Source organism: Capra hircus, chromosome 6 (assembly GCF_001704415.2).
Source record: "Capra hircus breed San Clemente chromosome 6, ASM170441v1, whole genome shotgun sequence".
NCBI classification, from domain to species: Eukaryota; Metazoa; Chordata; class Mammalia; order Artiodactyla; family Bovidae; genus Capra; species Capra hircus.
This window is the reverse complement of record NC_030813.1, coordinates 84639220-84657365: the sequence shown is the minus strand read 5'-3', so window position 1 is coordinate 84657365 and position 18146 is coordinate 84639220. Positions and strand designations below refer to the sequence as shown.

At 35.9% G+C, this 18146-nt stretch overlaps 1 protein-coding gene across 1 annotated transcript; it reads left to right on the top strand.

Annotated features, from left to right (window-relative positions):
* LOC102185995 (transmembrane protease serine 11B) lies at positions 705 to 17922 on the top strand. Its single transcript, XM_018049948.1, is given in 11 exon segments — positions 705 to 718; positions 7077 to 7189; positions 9336 to 9451; positions 9531 to 9598; positions 10993 to 11153; positions 13179 to 13217; positions 14037 to 14083; positions 14086 to 14219; positions 16373 to 16632; positions 17009 to 17147; positions 17757 to 17922. Coding segments are annotated over 11 exon segments (1257 nt in total).

The window sequence follows — 18146 nt, the reverse complement described above, 5'->3', positions numbered from 1 at the left end:
CAATGACATTAAAAGACAATAAAATTATGTCATTCTTTTTCAGGAGCATGAATACAAAACTCCTAAAGAAAATAAGATATCAAATCTAGTAAAATACAAAATGTATCACATTTTATTTGCAATACAGTTGGGGGCCATTGTAATAGAAATATGTTTGATTTGACATTTAAATATCAATTTAATTCACAATATTGATCAAACAAAAAGAAAAATGATTATCTAAATAAATGGAAAAAAGCATTTGGTCAAATTCAAAATTAATTTATTATAAAAATTAGCAAACTAAAAGCAAAAAGAAACTTCTTTAACCTGATAAAATGATAGTAACTATCTTATTCAATGGTGAAATACCAAAAAACATTCCCTAAAAGTAGGAACAAGAGAGGGATGCCAGCTATCACCCATTCTATTCAACGGTAACTAAAATTCTATGACGTATGGCAAAAGTGATCAATCAACCAATCAGCTAAAAGAAGATAAAAATATAAGCAATGAAAAGGAAGTAATAATATTGTACTTATTTGCTGATGTAGATGTATGCTAAAAATCCAAAATACTATACAAATAGAAAAATAAAATTAATAAATGAAGTTTCTCAATATGAAGTCAATATACTAGTCAATTGTACTTATACAAGCCAACAATAAATATAACAAAATTTAAAGAATAGTATCATTTACAAATAGTATCATTTTCCAGAGGTCATGTACAGATATGAGTTGGACCATAAAGAAGGCTGAGCGCCGAAGAATTGATGCTTTTAAACTGTTGTGCTGAAGACTCTCGAGAGTCCCTTGACAGCAAGGAAATCAAGCTAGTCAATCCTAAAGGAAATCAGTCCTGAATACTCATTGGAAGGATTGATGCTGGGCTGAAGCTCCAATCCTTTGGCCACCTGATGTGAAGAACGGACTCATTGGAAAAGAACCTGATGCTGTGAAAGATTGAGGGCAGAAGGAGAAGGGAGTGACAGAGGATGAGATGGTTGGATGGCATCACTGACTCAATGGACATGAGTTTGAGCAAACTCTGGGAGATAGTGAAAGACAGGGAAGCCTGGTGTGCATCAGTCCATGGAGTCTCAAAGAGTAGGACCTGACTTAGTGACTGAACAATACCATCATCAACAACAATTTACACTGGAATAGAAAAAAAAAAAATACATGAGACTGAACCTAGGAAAACATCTATAAGCCTTCTATTCAGATACTTATAAGACACTATTGAGAGAAATTTTTTAAAAATCGAAATAAACAGAAGAAATCACCAAGTTCATGGATTGGAAGCTTCAGTATATTAAGAAGTTAATTCTTCCCCATTTGCTCTATAGATTCAATACTATACCAATAGAAGTCTAGAGATTTCTTTTTGGAAACTGATCAATCAATGTAAAATTTATAAGGAAATATAATGGACTAAAAATACCTAAGACCATTTTGAGAAAAGAAAAAAAAATATGGGCTTACATACCATATATCAACTGTGAACAGAGAAAAAGTTCTGTTCTAGAAGTATTAAATCTCAATCCATCACAGATGATAAAGAATGAGGCCCATTGTGCTTTGGACAAACAGGCCTCTTAGATACTTGGGTAAATATCTCCAGTAGATTTTGAATAACCCTGGACTCTTGAATCTTCCCATACATTGAAAAGCATTAATATCACTGACTTGAGATATTTGTTTTTTTGTGACTAGCAGTAGTCTTTTACTAAGATGTATACTTGACAGTGTGTATTTCCTAGCCAAAAATCATACAAACTGGTTTTCTCCACTCTCTCTTTGGAGCGGTTTCCTCAGAGCTAACTCAGTGGCTGTCTCCAAGCTATAGTCCTCAGTAAGACCTTGAACACAACTTAAACTGACAACTCTTATGTTGTGTGTTTTTAAGTTGACACATGACATGATGTGACTTCAATAATTAAAGCAGTGTGATACAGTACACTAAAAAATTAAAGTAACTATAAAAAATTCAGAAAGAGACCCCCATTTGGTTTATATCAATACTTGATTTATAACAGAGGTGGCAATGCAGGTTAGTGGATAGAGAATTGCATGTGCATGATTTCAGTAAGATGTGCAGGGTCAATTAATAGTCATATGGAAAAAAAGCATTTTTACTCCTTCATAATATAAAGGAATGCAATGTGAATTAATGATCTAAGTACAGATACACTAAGGTTTTTAGAAGAAAATATGCAAGTATATCTTTATGAAAGGCAAGGAATTCTTCAACAAACTATGTACATATACTCATAAAATACTAACCTTAAAAGGAAATACTGGCAAATTTTAAACTAAAATTAAGAGATTCTGTTTTTTAAACACCACCAATGACTTGTTCCACTTCCAGCAATGGAGAAATATCTTCTATCAAGCTTTTCTAGAATTAATAATTATAAACCTTGGAAAAAATATAAAAACCATATGAAGGTAGTACAGAGTGACCAAAAACTGGCAAAAACTGTCTCAGAGAAAAATAATGAAAAGAAGGGACTATATTGGGTGAAATTTAAAAGCTGTCTCAAAGAAAACTAAAGAAGAGAAAGGGCTATACTGGGTGAGATTTACATACATATTGTTTCTTGCCAGAGAGCACTGGCCAGTCCAGGTGAGGTAGAGGAGCTAAAAATTAAGCAGAAAACCACAGTATAACAGGCTGTAGGAGTCAGAACACAAAGACTGGGGCTGTAGCATAGCTGAAAAGTGAAATATGTAAAATAATTATCGTTAATGATCATTTTCACTGGTAATTAGGAAAATGAAAATGTAAACAACAATGAATTAGAATTCATTATATCAAAATGGTGGTGATGTTAGTTATGTTAATACCAATGCCTTGTGAAAAGTGTTTCATCAGCAACTTCTACCTAGTTACAGCTGGTTTCAGTTGAAGAGGAAGACTCCAGAATGATGAAACTGGTCAAACACAGAGTTAGAATTATCTTGGTTTACCAAAAAGCTATTTCTTAGGTGTACTTTTTAAGTGACCAGACAAAGATTAGACTATTAGTTTTTTCAAAATAGCCAAGTCAAGGAAGCTTGTCATTCCCTGGATGACTCTTATCTTGAAGTCATAGAAATATGGCAGTCGTTGACACTAGTCAGACAAGTTTCACTTTATTTGTTCTCTGTGTTTCACCCAGCCCATAAAAATGAACCAACCAACACTGAATGTAACACATAAACCTGGGAAACACTGATTATCTTAAAAGCTCCACCAGAAAGCCCTTATTTTTATTACCACTATTATCATCATCATCATCATCATCAACATCATCACTATCTTTGTTCCTGACTCCACCATAATAACCAGAATACTATGTACAGGTAAATGAAATTTTATTTGGGAGATTGTTTACAAACAGGCAATGGCACCCCACTCCAGTACTCTTGCCTGGAAAATCCCATGGATGAAGGAGCCTGGTGGGCTACAGTCCATGGGGTCGCTAAGAGTTGGACACGACTGAGCAACTTCACGTTCACTTTTCACTTTCATGCATTGGAGAAGGAAATGGCAACCCACTCCAGTGTTCTTGCCTGGAGAATCCCAGGGACGGGGGAGCCTGGTGGGCTACCGTCTATGGGGTCGCACAGAGTCGGACACAACAGAAGCGACTTAGCAGTAGCAGCAGCAGCAGCAGCAGCAGCAGCAGCAACAAGTTGCTACAGAGTAGCTTCTAGTTTTTGTTCATTAGTCGCTTTTTGTAATTTAGATTTTCATTTCTGGATCCATGCTACTGTTTCTGATATCTAAAGGCCCTGTAAAGTCTCTGGGAAAATTTCAGAAATTTGGAAAATATTAAACAAATTTTAGCAAAATTTTATTTGCTATTTTAAAAATAATCATTCATAAGAATACCACTGGGGCTTCCCTGGTGGTTCAGTGGTTAAGATTCCACATTTCCAGTGCAGGGGCATAGGTTTGACTGCTGGTCAAGGAACTAAGATACCACATGTTGCAAGGTGCAGCCAAAAAAAAAAAAAAAAAAGGAATACTACCATTTTTGTTCTCTAACAGTGTAACAAAAACCATGTTTTCTAATATGAATTTTTAAATAAATATTTTAAAGACCTGAATGCCATTATAGATTTTTGGAATAATATACTTTACAACACAGACCCTAAAGTAGCGCCTGGCAAACTGCAGGGGGCCCTCAAAACTTAATACATTTCCAAATAAGTTCCTTTCTAGACTCTAGGCTTTCCTAGAGTTCTGGAAGAAAGTTGGTGGTGGCGGCTCTTTGACTTATTTGATCATTAATTATTAATACTTTCTTCCTTATTCGTAAGCCTCTCCCTATGTGGCTCAGATGGTGAAGAATCCTCCTGCAATCCGGGAGACCTGGGTTTGATCCCTGAGTTGAGAAGATCCCCTTGAGATGGGAAAGGCTACCCACTCCAGTATTCTGGCCTAGAGAATTCCATGGACTGTATAGACCATGGGGTTCTCAAAGAGTCGGAAATGACTGGACAACTTTAACGATGGAAAAAAAAAAATCTTTATAAGATTTGGGGAATTTTGCATTGGAATTGTGTTTTATGCTCTTCACTGTATAACAGAATTCAGGTCCATCCAATTCAAATGATTGGAAATGAAGTTTTAGTAAATGAGAACTACAGTTTGTAAGGGTTTGTAATTCAATTGCTAATTCGGTGTCAGAATTTGTTATAAGGAAGTCTGATCTAGGCTATGATACTGGGTATGGGCTGTGGGAGATAAATTATTGTGAGATAAATGTTTTAAAATTGTGGCTAGTGTAGTTACCATCATTTTTAACATCATTATAATTTGACTAAGGTAAATGGTTGAATTATACCAGAATAGCAATGAGCTGTTCCTTGCAGTAGATTCTGTCCAAAAGAGAGACAGGTATAATTTAGCTTAGCATATGGAGTTGGTTAAATTTATTGAAGATTAATTTTTACCTTATTCTCTTTGTTAAATGAGAGGTTCATTCAGGAACTCAGATTTTTACCTTTAAAAAATTATGGCTAAAATGTATACTTGATAGATGAGAGTAAATTATGTCGTGAATGGACTTTTTTGGATATTTAGAACATGATTTTAATGATTTCAGCTGTTACTAAAAATAATAATCAATTTCAGAATGCAAACATCATACTTACTAGAGGAGAGGTTGAATAAATCATAAACTGTAATATTTTATATATAAAAAATCTCCTCAATTGTTTATGATAGGAAGAAATTCACAATTAAGGGGGAAAAGCAATACCAGTTCTATAGTCAACACTGTGTATTCTTTAGAATTTTCAAGAACATCTAAAAGGGACCTTCAAAGAAAAGCATTTTATACACTGTAATATAGTGACTATTTTATATAGAAACCATGTCAGCTACTTTCTGTACTATGTACATAATTTAGGCTATATAGTGCTTGAGTCTCTCAAACTAATATTTATGTCTCAGAGAGACTAAGCCACCAGCCTAAGTTACAATGGCTAATTCAAAACAAATTTGAGACTATCAAAGTAAATTTTTCTACTTATTAGCAGACATATATTTTCAGATATTAATAAAGTTATAAATAATATTGTTCACATTAATTATATGCTCCTTTTAAAGTGTGATTCATCTAATATAAGAAAAATTGTGCCCAAATAGCTTTTTTCTATGAAAATTAGATTACACAAATTAACTCTAGTATAAAAGCACGTATGTCGCCAGTCCAGGTCCGATGCATGATACTGGATGCTTGGGGCTGGTGCACTGAGATGACCCAGAGGGATGGTACAGGGAGGGAGGAGGGAGGAGGGTTCAGGATGGGGAACACGTGTATACCTGTGGTGGATTCATGTTGATGTATGGCAAAACCAATACAACAATGTAAAGTAATTAACCTCCAATTAAAATAAATAAAAGAAAAAAAAGAATGTAGGGAGTTTCATTGAAGAGCTTTCACAAGGTTGGCATAGGGTAGTGTTAATAAACAAGTCATCAAAAGAGTTATAAGGAAGAAGTAGGATTAAGAATTGAGAACAGAACAGAGATGAATTAAGACTGGGTGGAGTTGCACAGGTGGGGCATAGTTACCTATAATCCATTTTTAAAGGATCTTCTCTACAAAAAGTCAGTTAGTTCTAGAGGGACTAGAACAAAAAGATTCTCCTGCTCATAGAAAATATTTAATTTGACACACATATATCTACTGATTATAAACTCTTCTGTTTTGTCATTTTTTTTAGTATAATGCAGAAAACAGAGATTAAAGAAATAGTCGAGGTTATTTTGAAATTTGAAATTAGATTTGTTTGTGTGTGTTACAGCTGCAAATGAACTATTTCATGACATCATGTCTTTTAAGATATGAAGAATAATGTCCAAACTTTATATAAATTAGATTAAGCCTAGCAATATGACCTAAATGTAAGCCTAGATCACTCTATCTGTATGATGCCAAGTTACAATATTTTCTGATTATTTTTCATCTAATTGGTTGGTTGTAATGATGAAAGTTATCTGTTAAATTATACTGTATAGATAATCCAAGCTTATTGTAGAAACATTAGAGAGTATAGATAAGGAAGAAGTAAACAGAAAGAAAAGAGTATCTATAATCTTAAAACATGGGCAAGCCGAAATTGACATCATGATGCTTTCTGACACACTTAAAACATATAAATGATGTTATATGTTTGTGTTTATAAATCTATATATGACCGTGTATATGATGTAGCTGTAGTTTGCAAAGGTACAATCAGATCATGTATAATGTTTTATAACCTGTTTTAAGTAAATTTAAAAAGTCAGTTGATTTCTCCTCATCAACATGAGAACATAAACCATACTATTTTGCTCACTGTTGTATCCTCAGCAGCTAACATAGCACTCAAAGATGATCTGTTAAATGAATGAGCATTAGGGTCTATCCTCCTTACACATTTGAGGCTTCTGTGTTTTAAGCTAACACAAAGATATGATGCATAAATTATAAATTGTATTGTATGAGTTGGAGGAGAGACAGGTAAATATAGAATATTTATCATCTGATTCAGCACAGCACACAGCACATCATCTGATTCAAGTCACCTTCCTTCTTTTGGTAGACACACCAGTGTATCTTCCCAGAGAAGATCTTGGCCGTTATGGAGAACCATCCTTATTTTTCTTGGAGTCGTGGCAATCTTGGGATTAATTATTGGTCTCCTCGTCCATTTTCTGGTGGTTGGTCAGTATTGACTCTCATTTTCTTAAAAATTGACAAGAAATAACAGGAATATTAAATTTCTTTATGGAAACTTTCTCATCTAATTACTATTTTATTTCAACATAATTTTATGTTATTTGACACCAAAGTTTGCAATTTTTTTTGGATCTAATGCCTCTTTGATCCAGTCTATAAGTTATATCACTAGCCATGGGAGTGCAGACAAGATTGAAATGCTCAGTACTGTGATGCCAGTGTTCATTATCAATAAAGGTGCTTGTAGAGTAGGTTTGTAGCTAACTTGTATCTTTTGGTAAAAAAATATACCTCAAACTTCAGAGATTCTCTACTTAATAACCAATTGGTTATTAAGATTTACACACACAATTGTGTCTGACTCTTTGTGACCCCATGGACTGTAGCCCTCCAGGATCCTCTGCCTATGGGATGTTCCAGGCAAGAATATTGGAGTGGGTTCCCACTCCCTTCTCCAGAGGATCTTCCCGACCAAGGGATCAAACCTGGGTTTTCTGTATTTCAGGCAGATGCTTTACCATCTGAGCCAATGCTTGTGCTCTGATATTGGTTGTTAAGATCCATTTGAGGAAATTTCCTGGTGGTCCAGTGATGAAGAATCTGCCTTGTAATACAAGGGATGCATTTCAATCCCTGGTTGTGGAACTAAGATCCCACATGCTGTGGAGCAGCTAAGTCCAGGGCCAAAACTAATGAGCCCACATGCTCTGGAGCCCTTGTGCCACACCTAGAGAGTCTGTGTACCACGATGAAAGATCCCACATGAGGCAATGAAGATACTACGTGCTGCAACTAAGACTTGATGTAGCCAAATATATAAACAAACTTTTCTGAATGACATAATTGATAAGCAGCTGTGGATAATCCACTAATGGCTTTTTTAATAGTGGATAGTCAAGAGTGGTTAAATGGCTGAATGCTCATACTAACTTGACCTTATTTTTAATAACATTCCTTAAGTTTATTTCCAGAAGGCTTGTTTTATTTCTATATTTCAGGAAAAGTAAACCCTGAAATTAGTATATCCAGTTAATGTTTTTGAAGAAACTTGGTATGTGTTAGTCCACTTGATCTTCACACTAGTTCTCTGAGTCTGGGAGGGCAGGTTTTACCACTGTCCCTACTTTCACATGCAGGAAACTGAGGCTCAGGAAAGTCAGGTGACTTCCTAGATATCACAAGCTTTTTAGTAAAGTTGAGCACAAACCCCCATCTTAATACTGTAAGTGTATTATTCTAACAATACTTTTTCATGATTTTCCTGTTTTATTCCTCTGAAATATATCACCCTATGCAGTAATGCAATGTGGATATATTTTGCTTGATTCAGTGATGATTTCAGTTCTTTTTCAACCTAGCTTCTTCTCCTTTGTTTTTACCCAACCATGTTAATGTCAAATTTCAAAACTTATCCTTTGGAAGCATAGTGGATGCTCACAGTCTCTTTCCTGCCTTGTCTACCACCTCTCCATAGTCGGAATCTTTCTATCTACTTCTTATCGCTACTCATTAAAAAAATAACTTTATTCACATAGTTTCCTTATAGATAGCTCTCTGAGTTTTGCAAATCAGGTTCCCATGAAGAAGGCTTGTCAGTATGGTAATGGGGACCAGTAGCTTAATTAGCTAGCCTTTCAAAATATGGTTTGCATTTTAACAACTCCCTTTTTTAAAAGAAACAATTACTTAGTGGAAAGAAGTGATGCAAAATGGAGCACTATAGTTATCCTGGCTTGAGCAGGAAGTGTGTGGGATGAGAATTTACTCTTGAGTTTCTTTCCATGATCAGCCATCTACCATTTCAGATTCAATGCTAGACAAGCTTATATTACCTAAATCTAAATTAGTTGAACTGAACTTCTTGAAATAAAATTAGACACTTAAACTTTGTTGTAAAAGTTGTTTGAAAAAATTTTCAAAGATGGGCTCACTCTAGGATTCTGGTTTACGAATTAAACAGTCTTTGTTAATACTAATGGTAACTAGAGTTGGTTGAGAGCTAGGGGGATCTCTCATTCAAGTGGTGATAAGTTAATTTCCCAGTACTGATTATTAATTTTGAGATAAAGATATGGAGGGACTTGAGGTCAAGTTTATTTTAAAGTTTTTTAAGTATTTCTTTATTTCACAGAAAAGACTTACTATTACCAAGGTGATTTTCATATTTCTGGAGTCACATACAATGATAATTGTGAAAAAGCAGTTTCATAGGCCAGCACATATCTGAACAAAGATATTGAGACCAAAGTAAGTCAGAAGTTTATTTATTTTATTATAAATTTGTTTAAAACATACATGGTAGCTTTTTTGTTTTTTCTCTTGACAGATGTCTGATGCACTTCAAAATTCTAGTGTATACAAAGAATATATAAACTCAAAAGTCATCAAACTTCTGTAAGTAAAAATTCATTCATGATCTTATGAAATGAGAAGTAGATAATATACCACATCCGCCTCAGCTTTAAATAACAACAATAGCAACAAACAGGGATAGAGGAAGAGAGAGAGAAGGAAGGGAGGGAGGAAAGAAGGGGAGAAAGAAGGTAAAAAGAAAGGGACTAAAGAGTTCCCCATAAATTATAGCATCACTGTATTGGACAAATTTCTATTCAGATAAGAAGTGTTCTGCTCAAATCTTTAATCTCTGTACTCAAAGGGGAATTATAAGGTTGTTGGTGGCGGTCAGTCCTAACTGACTTCTATGGTAAAAGATAATTGTAACTGTGCAAAACCAGAAGTTCTAGCTGATTGTTTTGCTACTGATACACTAATCACCTCTTTTCCCGTTCATACCCATCTGGCCATATTTTTTCTAAAATAATCCTCCTTTGTTCTCTCTCATAATTGCCATCTCTTTAATGACTGGAGAAAGTGAATCTTTTAAGGTAACTTTTGTCTAAGCATGTATTGTAAGTGTGCTTGGTGGTGGTGGTGGGGATGAGGGATGTAGGGAGGCAGTGTCACAAAGCATAGGGGATGAGTGACACAGGGAGCACTTGTGAGTCTGAACTCCCTAAACAAAACAAAATGAAACAAAAAATCCAGCTAGCCAACCAATCAACCAGCTAACCAACCAACCAATCTACTTTCTTACAGACAAGCAAAAATCTTCAAAAGGTCTTCAGTTAATCATAATTATTTGAAAATAGAGTTGAAGTTCTTTTAAAATTATGCTGAATATGTATTTTTGTTTGAAAATATCCCAAAATGAATTTATCTTTTTTCCTGATTAATAAAAATGATGTACTGAATATGTAGATAATGGAGATTGTCTTCATGCTTTAGAGTTATCTTTCTGAACTTTCTCATTGCATACATCTATTGGGTTGGGCATGTATAAGAATCTATAGGAAGAAGTTTAGTACTGGTTCCCAAACACATACGAGAAGTTATCTTTTGAATACTTCCAGACCTTGCATTTAAGTTCTCATTTATCTTTTTCTCTAAAATTAAGCTATTAGAAAATATCTATATAAGAACACTATTGTTTTTCTACATCACAATAAAATCACAAGCCAATTATTTGTTGGCCAGTAGTCAATTTCTTACATGTGTTTGAAATATTCTGATTTCTAGTTTGTGGTTCACATCCTTTTTCATGAACAATAACTCTTATCCAGTTAGGTTCTTAGGGACCATTACACTTTATATATACTGAGACAATATCTGTATTATTTTTTAATATATGTAAAGGCAATATAATAATTAAAATGTGGGAAATCTAATGTGTTCATTAAACATCTAAAAAATCAGAAAGCAGCACACTAGAATATTTCTGTTATTTCTAGTCCTGATTCCAATGGTTCAAGTGTACAGTTAGAGCTGACATTCAAGTTTCCTCCAGCAGAAAAGGATAGCATGAGGACTAAAATCAAGGCTATCTTACATCAGATGTTGAAGGACAACATGGCATCCTGGAATGTGGTTTCCACTTCCATTAAAGTTACAGGTTTTTTTTTTTTTTTTTACGTTATTACGTTAAGTACCTGGACCATTAAAAAAAAGGACTGGAAAAAAAATGAACCAAAATTTTTAGGAATTTTCTTAGGGAAAATTAGTTTTTTCCCAACTGTGGCACTCCTATAATTGAGGTGGTATTAGAAAGAGAAGTGTTAAAGAATCTTTGTCTGAACAGTGATAGAAATAAGTGTTAAGCTACAGGCATGCTTGTGAGTTTGGAAGGATTGGCTGTAATGGATGAAAAGGGGGTGAAAAATAATAACTGAAGCCATATTCCTCCTTGTCCTATGCTTAGTCACTCAACTGAGTCTGACTCTTTGTGACGCCATGGACTGTTGCCTGCTGGGCTTCTCTGTCCACAGGGATTCTCCAAGCAAAAATACTGGAGTGGGTTGCCAAGCCCTCCTCCATACATTCCTCCTTTGGTTCAGTTCAGTTCAGTCATTCAGTTGTGTCTGACTCTTTGAGACCCCATGAATTGCAGCATGCCAGGCCTCCCTGTCCATCACCAACTCCCAGAGTTCACTCAAACTCACGTCCATCGAGTCGGTGATGCCATCCAGCCATCTCATCCTCTGTCGTCCCCTTCTCCTCCTGCCCCCAATCCCTCCCAGCATCAGACTCTTTTCCAATGAGCCAACTCTTCACATGAGGTGGCCAAAGTACTGGAATTTCAGCTTTAGCATCATTCCTTCCAAAGAAATCCCAGGGCTTATCTCCTTTAGGATAGACTGGTTGGATCTCCTTGCAGTCCAAGGGACTCACAAGAGTCTTCTCCAACACCACAATTCAAAAGCATCAATTCTTCGGCGCTCAGCCTTCTTCACAGTCCAACTCTCACATCCATACATGACTACTAGAAAAACCATAGCCTTGACTAGATGGACCTTTGCCTTCTACTTATGTCAGGATCTCATTATAAGCAACAGACTTGGGGTTTTCTTGATCATTCAGTGTAAAGATTGCAGGAGTAAGGGTAAAGTTGAAGATTAGGGAATTCTCATTGTTTCTTGTGGAAGAATGGAAGTAATACTATTAAAGATAAAGTTTGCCTGAAATAATTCTTTAGAAAACAAGTGAAGAAAATGATAGGATTTTGTCCTAGTACAGAAAGTAATATTCATAAATTTTTGATGGTTTTGCAAAGATCTTGAAACTCTAAACTCTGATTGTTAAAAAGTTTGTTAGGTGATAAGTTTGTGTTTCCAGAGCCCAGTTTTGTCATTTTTCCAGACTGACAATTGATCTTAGTATCCTTGAAGGCTATAATGGCCACCAACTGCCAGTTACAGCTCCTTTGCTTCAATACAGTCCCTGTTACCAATGGGCCACTCATGAGAAGTGAGTTTGAGTTAGAGCTTCTGCAAGGAGCAAGATAACTCCATTGTGCTTAGTCATTAGGAAAGAAGGTTGTACCAGTTACGGCCCCTCTGTCTTCTAGGAATTCAGGGTCAACACTTTCCTATGTGCCTTTTTTTTTTTTTTAATGTACTCTCTTTTATTTCTCTCTAAGGTCTCTTTCCAATAGAAAAGAGACTTAAATTTAAGTCAAATTCTCAAAATTTCACAATTCAGTCTAAGTAATGAGATGACTTCTAAAGAGCAGGGTAGGCACAATAAAATGTAATTTTAATTGCTATTTTCTTTAAAATATAGACAACTCTATTTCAAAGTAGTGAGAATTATCATAGGGAAAAAAATCCAAAGATTATGCTCAGTGCTTCTTTTAGTAAGAGTGTCAGCTTCTTATTTCTCTAAATGTTTATTTCAACTATTATAAAACTGACAGCTTTGCTTTTTTATTCCCTTTTCCTTTGCATATACCACCTTGTAGAGATGTGGAGAGATGGCCAAAATTGAGCAAGTAAGAGTCAGAGGGGTTGATAAATAATACATGAACTAATCTGAATAGTTATATGTTGGATGTAATTGTGTTGAGAAATTTAGTCCTTTGGTTGAAGAGAATTGCTTGGTGATATTTTATTAACCTTATGTTTTTGTTTCTTAATTTCAGAAATCAGCAAGAATAATGTTGAAGTGCTTACCAACAACTGTAAGTTTAGAAACTTTATTATAAATTTAACACTTTCATAAATAGCTCCCCATCATCTTGCTACAAAGTTTCTAGAAGTACTTCATTTTGGAAACCTGTAGTAGTCTTTCAAAATTATTGGCAATGCCACATATCTATTTAGTGTTTCTCTTTGAAAAACACTGACTATTTGTAATGGGTTGTCCAAAAGGGTGAAGTGAGAATTACTTTTAAAAAATGGAATCATGAAGAATATCATGGCTGAATTGGTTTTTTTTTTTTTTTTCTTAAGTGAAGGTAAAAAGGAGGGTAATAAGAAACTGAGGGTAATAAGAAAACTCAAAACTAGGCTATATAAAATGTGTTTATTATAAGTTAAAAAAACAGTCTGTACTTTTCAAGCCAGTTCTCTTTAGAGTATCATGTGGTCCACAGTTTGATACATCCATGCATTCATTCATTCAGGGATATTTATGGAGTATATGTTGTCCACATAGGGCTTTACAGACAGCATTGTACATGCTATGTAAGACATTAATGAAGCAAAGTCTCCACCTTTAAAATTATGCAATCTACTTGGGGAGACTAGAATTATAATGGATAGATACAACAAAGGTCAACAGTTGAAAGATTCTTGAAACTGAAAAAGAGGAAAAGTAAAAGTCATCGAAACAAGGATGGAGTGCTTGTACCATAAAAAAAGTACATTCTGGAAAGAAACAGCATTGGTTAGGAGACGCAGGACAATCATTGAAGGATTTCAAGAACTGTTTTAAAATGTATTTCTTATAAAGCATAATCAAAGTTACCTGCTCTTATACAAATAAATGCTTTTTTCAGGTTGTTGGAAAAGACTGACCAACAGTATCACAGTAGGCAACCTAATTGAATTGTGAACAGGGAAAATGCCCTGGTGGGGGCCTGGCCATGGCAGGCAAGCATGCAGTGGAAAGGTCAACACCACTGTGGTGCTTCTCTGATCAGCAGCAGGTGGCTCCTATCTGCAGCTCACTGCTTTGCTAGGTAAGTTTGAAGGTCTGACTAAAGGTAAGATTCTGGTTGCAGATCTATTTAGGAGGTCTGTGAAGGTTAACCTAAATGCATGACATTCACCAAGACTACATAACATTTACAAGTACTCTCATAATTCAAGGGCACTGAAGACATTTAAGGCCTTCCTAGGTGGCACTAAAGAACTTGCCTGTCAACACAGGAGACTCTGGTTCGATCCTTGCATCAGGAAGATCCCCTGGCATGGCAGCCCATTCCAGCACTCTTGCCTGGAGAATCCCCATGGACAGAGGATCCTGGCAGGCTACGGTCCATAGGGTCACAAAGAGTTGGACACAACTGAAGCAACTGAGCTCACACACATGCAAACAAAGGCATTTAAATGGGGGCAACTAAGGGAAAAGCGAATGGAAGCAATTAACATTTTCCAAATAAGGACTTTTGCCTGATACTATGTGCTTTACTTACATCATTTCATGTAATCATAACAATAATTCCATATGAAAGGTATACTTGAAGCTATTTAAAGATGAGGAAATCGGGTTTAGAAATGGTGATACAACTTGACCAAGATCCTACCACCCTTAAACAACAGGAACCGAGTGTGAACTCAGGTATGTTTAAATCCAGTTACAAGGTGCTTATTTGTCTTGTGCTCTAGGAATTTACAATCTAGCTGAAGAAATTTAAATGTGATATATTAAAGGTATTATGCAGCATAGAGTGGTAAGTGTCACACATACAACACAGATGTTAGTATGCTCTATGGACACTTAATGAAGATGGAGAACATATTTTATCTGAGATATGCAGCTGCAAGTTTTGTTCCAGACTCTAAAGAGATAAAATTTGTTTGATTGGAGTAATAGATCAGAAAGAATAATGCATATTTTGAGTTGAAAAAATAGTCATCTTCAAATGTGTTGAGATGTAGAGACACAAGTCATATTCTATGGACAGCAAACAAAAATAACTATTAGAAGTAAAGAAGATTTGTAAATGGAAACATTAGAAAATATAGTTTTATTCATTGGGGACACCTCTAAATAACAAGATGCTTACTTATTAAAGAAACACAGCTATTGAGTGTGTGGAGTCACTGAAGTCTTCAGAATGGGAGAAGGATTCAAGAGGGTCACAGTTACATGAAGATCTTGAAATCTTAAAAAAAAAAATGCACCTGACATTTTGAGGAAAGTGACAGTAATTAAATAGAATGTTAGGGCCTAAATTGAGAAAGAATCTCAGAGGAACTGGAGAACCTGGTCAAAAAATCTAAATTAGAAGCCAAGATTCATTGACTTGGTACATATAGTGGAGTGACTGGGTGAGAACAAGTTGCAAGTTTTTATGTATGCGGACAGACGTCAAGAGCCCTGCCACAGGCTCATGGAGTCCAGCGTACATGGCATTATGTGTGATTCTGGACCCCATGCACTGAGGCTGCTCATGTGATTGCTCCCCAACTCGAATGCATAGAAACCAGATGGGGCTGAAGTAGCAGGAGACATCAGTGACTATTTAGGAGGATTTGTAGTGGGCTAACAGCTCCAATATGGGCTTCCCTGGTGGCTCAGAAGGTAAAGAATCTGCCTGCAATGCAGGAGACTGGGGTTTGATTCCTGGGTTGGGAAGATCCCCTGGAGAAGGAAATGACAATTTCCAACACCAGTACTCTTGCCTGGAGAATTCCATGGGTACAGGACCCTGCTGGGTTACAGTCCACGGGGTTGCAAAGAGTCAGACATGACTGAGCAACTAACACACACACAACATCTCCAATACAGGCTTCCCTGGTGGTTCAGATGGTAAAGAACATGCCTGCAATGAAGGAGACATGGGTTCAGTCCCTGGATCAAAAAGACCCCCTGGAGAAGGAAATGGCAACCCACTCCAATATTCTTGCCTGGGAAATCCCATGGAGAGAGGAGTCTGGTTGGACACGACTTGACAACCAAACAACAAACAACTCTGATAGTCCTTAGAACTATTTTTATATGTCTGCAGCATTTATGACATCCCCACATCAAAGACATTTTTAAGACAAGAATTTAAGTGCTTTATAGTACTGTTTGGGAAACATAGCTTAAAGTTATAAGATAACCCCTGAGAATACCATTTTGACCCACAAATTGAGTGTATTTTAATTAAATTGTGCCCTCCAGGAAAAATAATCCAGAAGATTGGACAGTTAACTTTGGAACTGTAGTAAATAAACCGTATATGACATGGAAAGTTCAAAACATTATTATTCATGACAATTTTAGTGGCCCTGGGTTTGATGATGATATTGCCCTTGTACAGCTCGCTGAAGAAGTCTCTTTTACGAAGTATGTTCATAAGATTTGTCTTCCTGAAGCCAAAATGAAACTCTCAGCAAATGACAGTGTTGTAGTTACAGGATGGGGAACATTTTGTATGAATGGTAAGTTTTTGTGAATGGTAAGTTTTTCTGTAAATATGTAATAGCTTCATAGGAATAATTATTTAATCGATCACTCACTCTTTCATGCAATTAACCAATTCATTAAAAAAAAAAACTGAAAAGAAAATGAAGTGATGGGACCAAAAAAGCATGGCATTGTCTTCAGTTTCTGAAATATCTCTGGGAATACGAACTGGAAAATTTGGAATTTCTGTGTGAGGCAGCCAGCTATAATAAACATTAGAAAGAAATCAGTCTAGCCTGGGACTGGTTTGCCTCTTGGTGACCAAAAGAATCTGCTTTATTCTACAAATTGTTCTTTGTATTAACAAACAATGTTAAAATCTCCATAATATGCAGAATTTGTTGCCCTTAGGTCCTCTTCCAGTGATACTTCAGCAGGCCTTTTTGAAGATTATTGATAAGAGAGTTTGCAATGCTCCATATGCATTATCTGGCTTGGTGACTGATACAATGCTATGCGCTGGATTTATGTCAGGAGAAGCAGATGCCTGTCAGGTACTTTTAGATACATTATCAAATCATTTTTCCCAAGTACTAATTCATTGGAAGTTTTTACCACTCTTTTTTTTTGGTCTTAATGATTTTCACAGAGTAGCTTCTTATTTCAATCCACCTAACAAATATTTATTCATCTCATTAATGTACCAGACCCCAGCTCAGAAGCTGGAGATGCAGTGGTGAACACAGCTCTGCTCTCAGGAAGATTTCAGTCTAGGAATCCATAGTTACAAGGTAATAAAATAAATTTGGCCCTATTTTCTGGGCAACCGGCAGACCTAGGAGGCTGCCTCTTCCTTATCCAGAGATGCCACTTGCACATGTCATCCATTCCACAGAGGCCTCATCATGGAGTCACCTTTGCCATTGTTAAGGTTGGACATTACAAAGTCAACTTCTAGTCTTCCCAGCCCAATCCAATCCAGTTGTAGGCACTGTGTTCTGGTTTGTAATTGCCCTGGGTTTTGAAGAAACTCAGTAGTTCCACAGTTCTAAGCCTGAAGAGCATGAATTGTCTGCACTGCCTAGAGCCTATTGAAAACTCCAGAGGAGAGACAGAAATGTTTCAGGACAAGAAACATTTTTTTTGTTGTTGTTTTCTTCCAAAATGATTCTGGTGGACCACTAGCTTACCCCAACTCTAGGGACATCTAGCACCTTGTTGGAATAGTAAGTGCGGGAGAAGGGTGTGGTAAAAAGAATAAACCAGGTGTCTACACCCGAGTGACTGCTTATCATGACTGGATTACCTCCAAGACAGGACTCTGAAAGAGAAGTAACTTTGGAACATAACAGAAAGACAACTATAGGGTATTTTTATCCATTTTCTCAAAGTATTTTTCTTTTTATTGTTGATATACCAATTATTTCTTACATACAAATGAATGAAGGTCTTGATTAATGTTTTATTTTATCTAAAACACTATCCATTCATTCATTTATTTATTTAACTAATATAGGAAGCAGAAAGAAAACAAAGGAAGATCAAAATA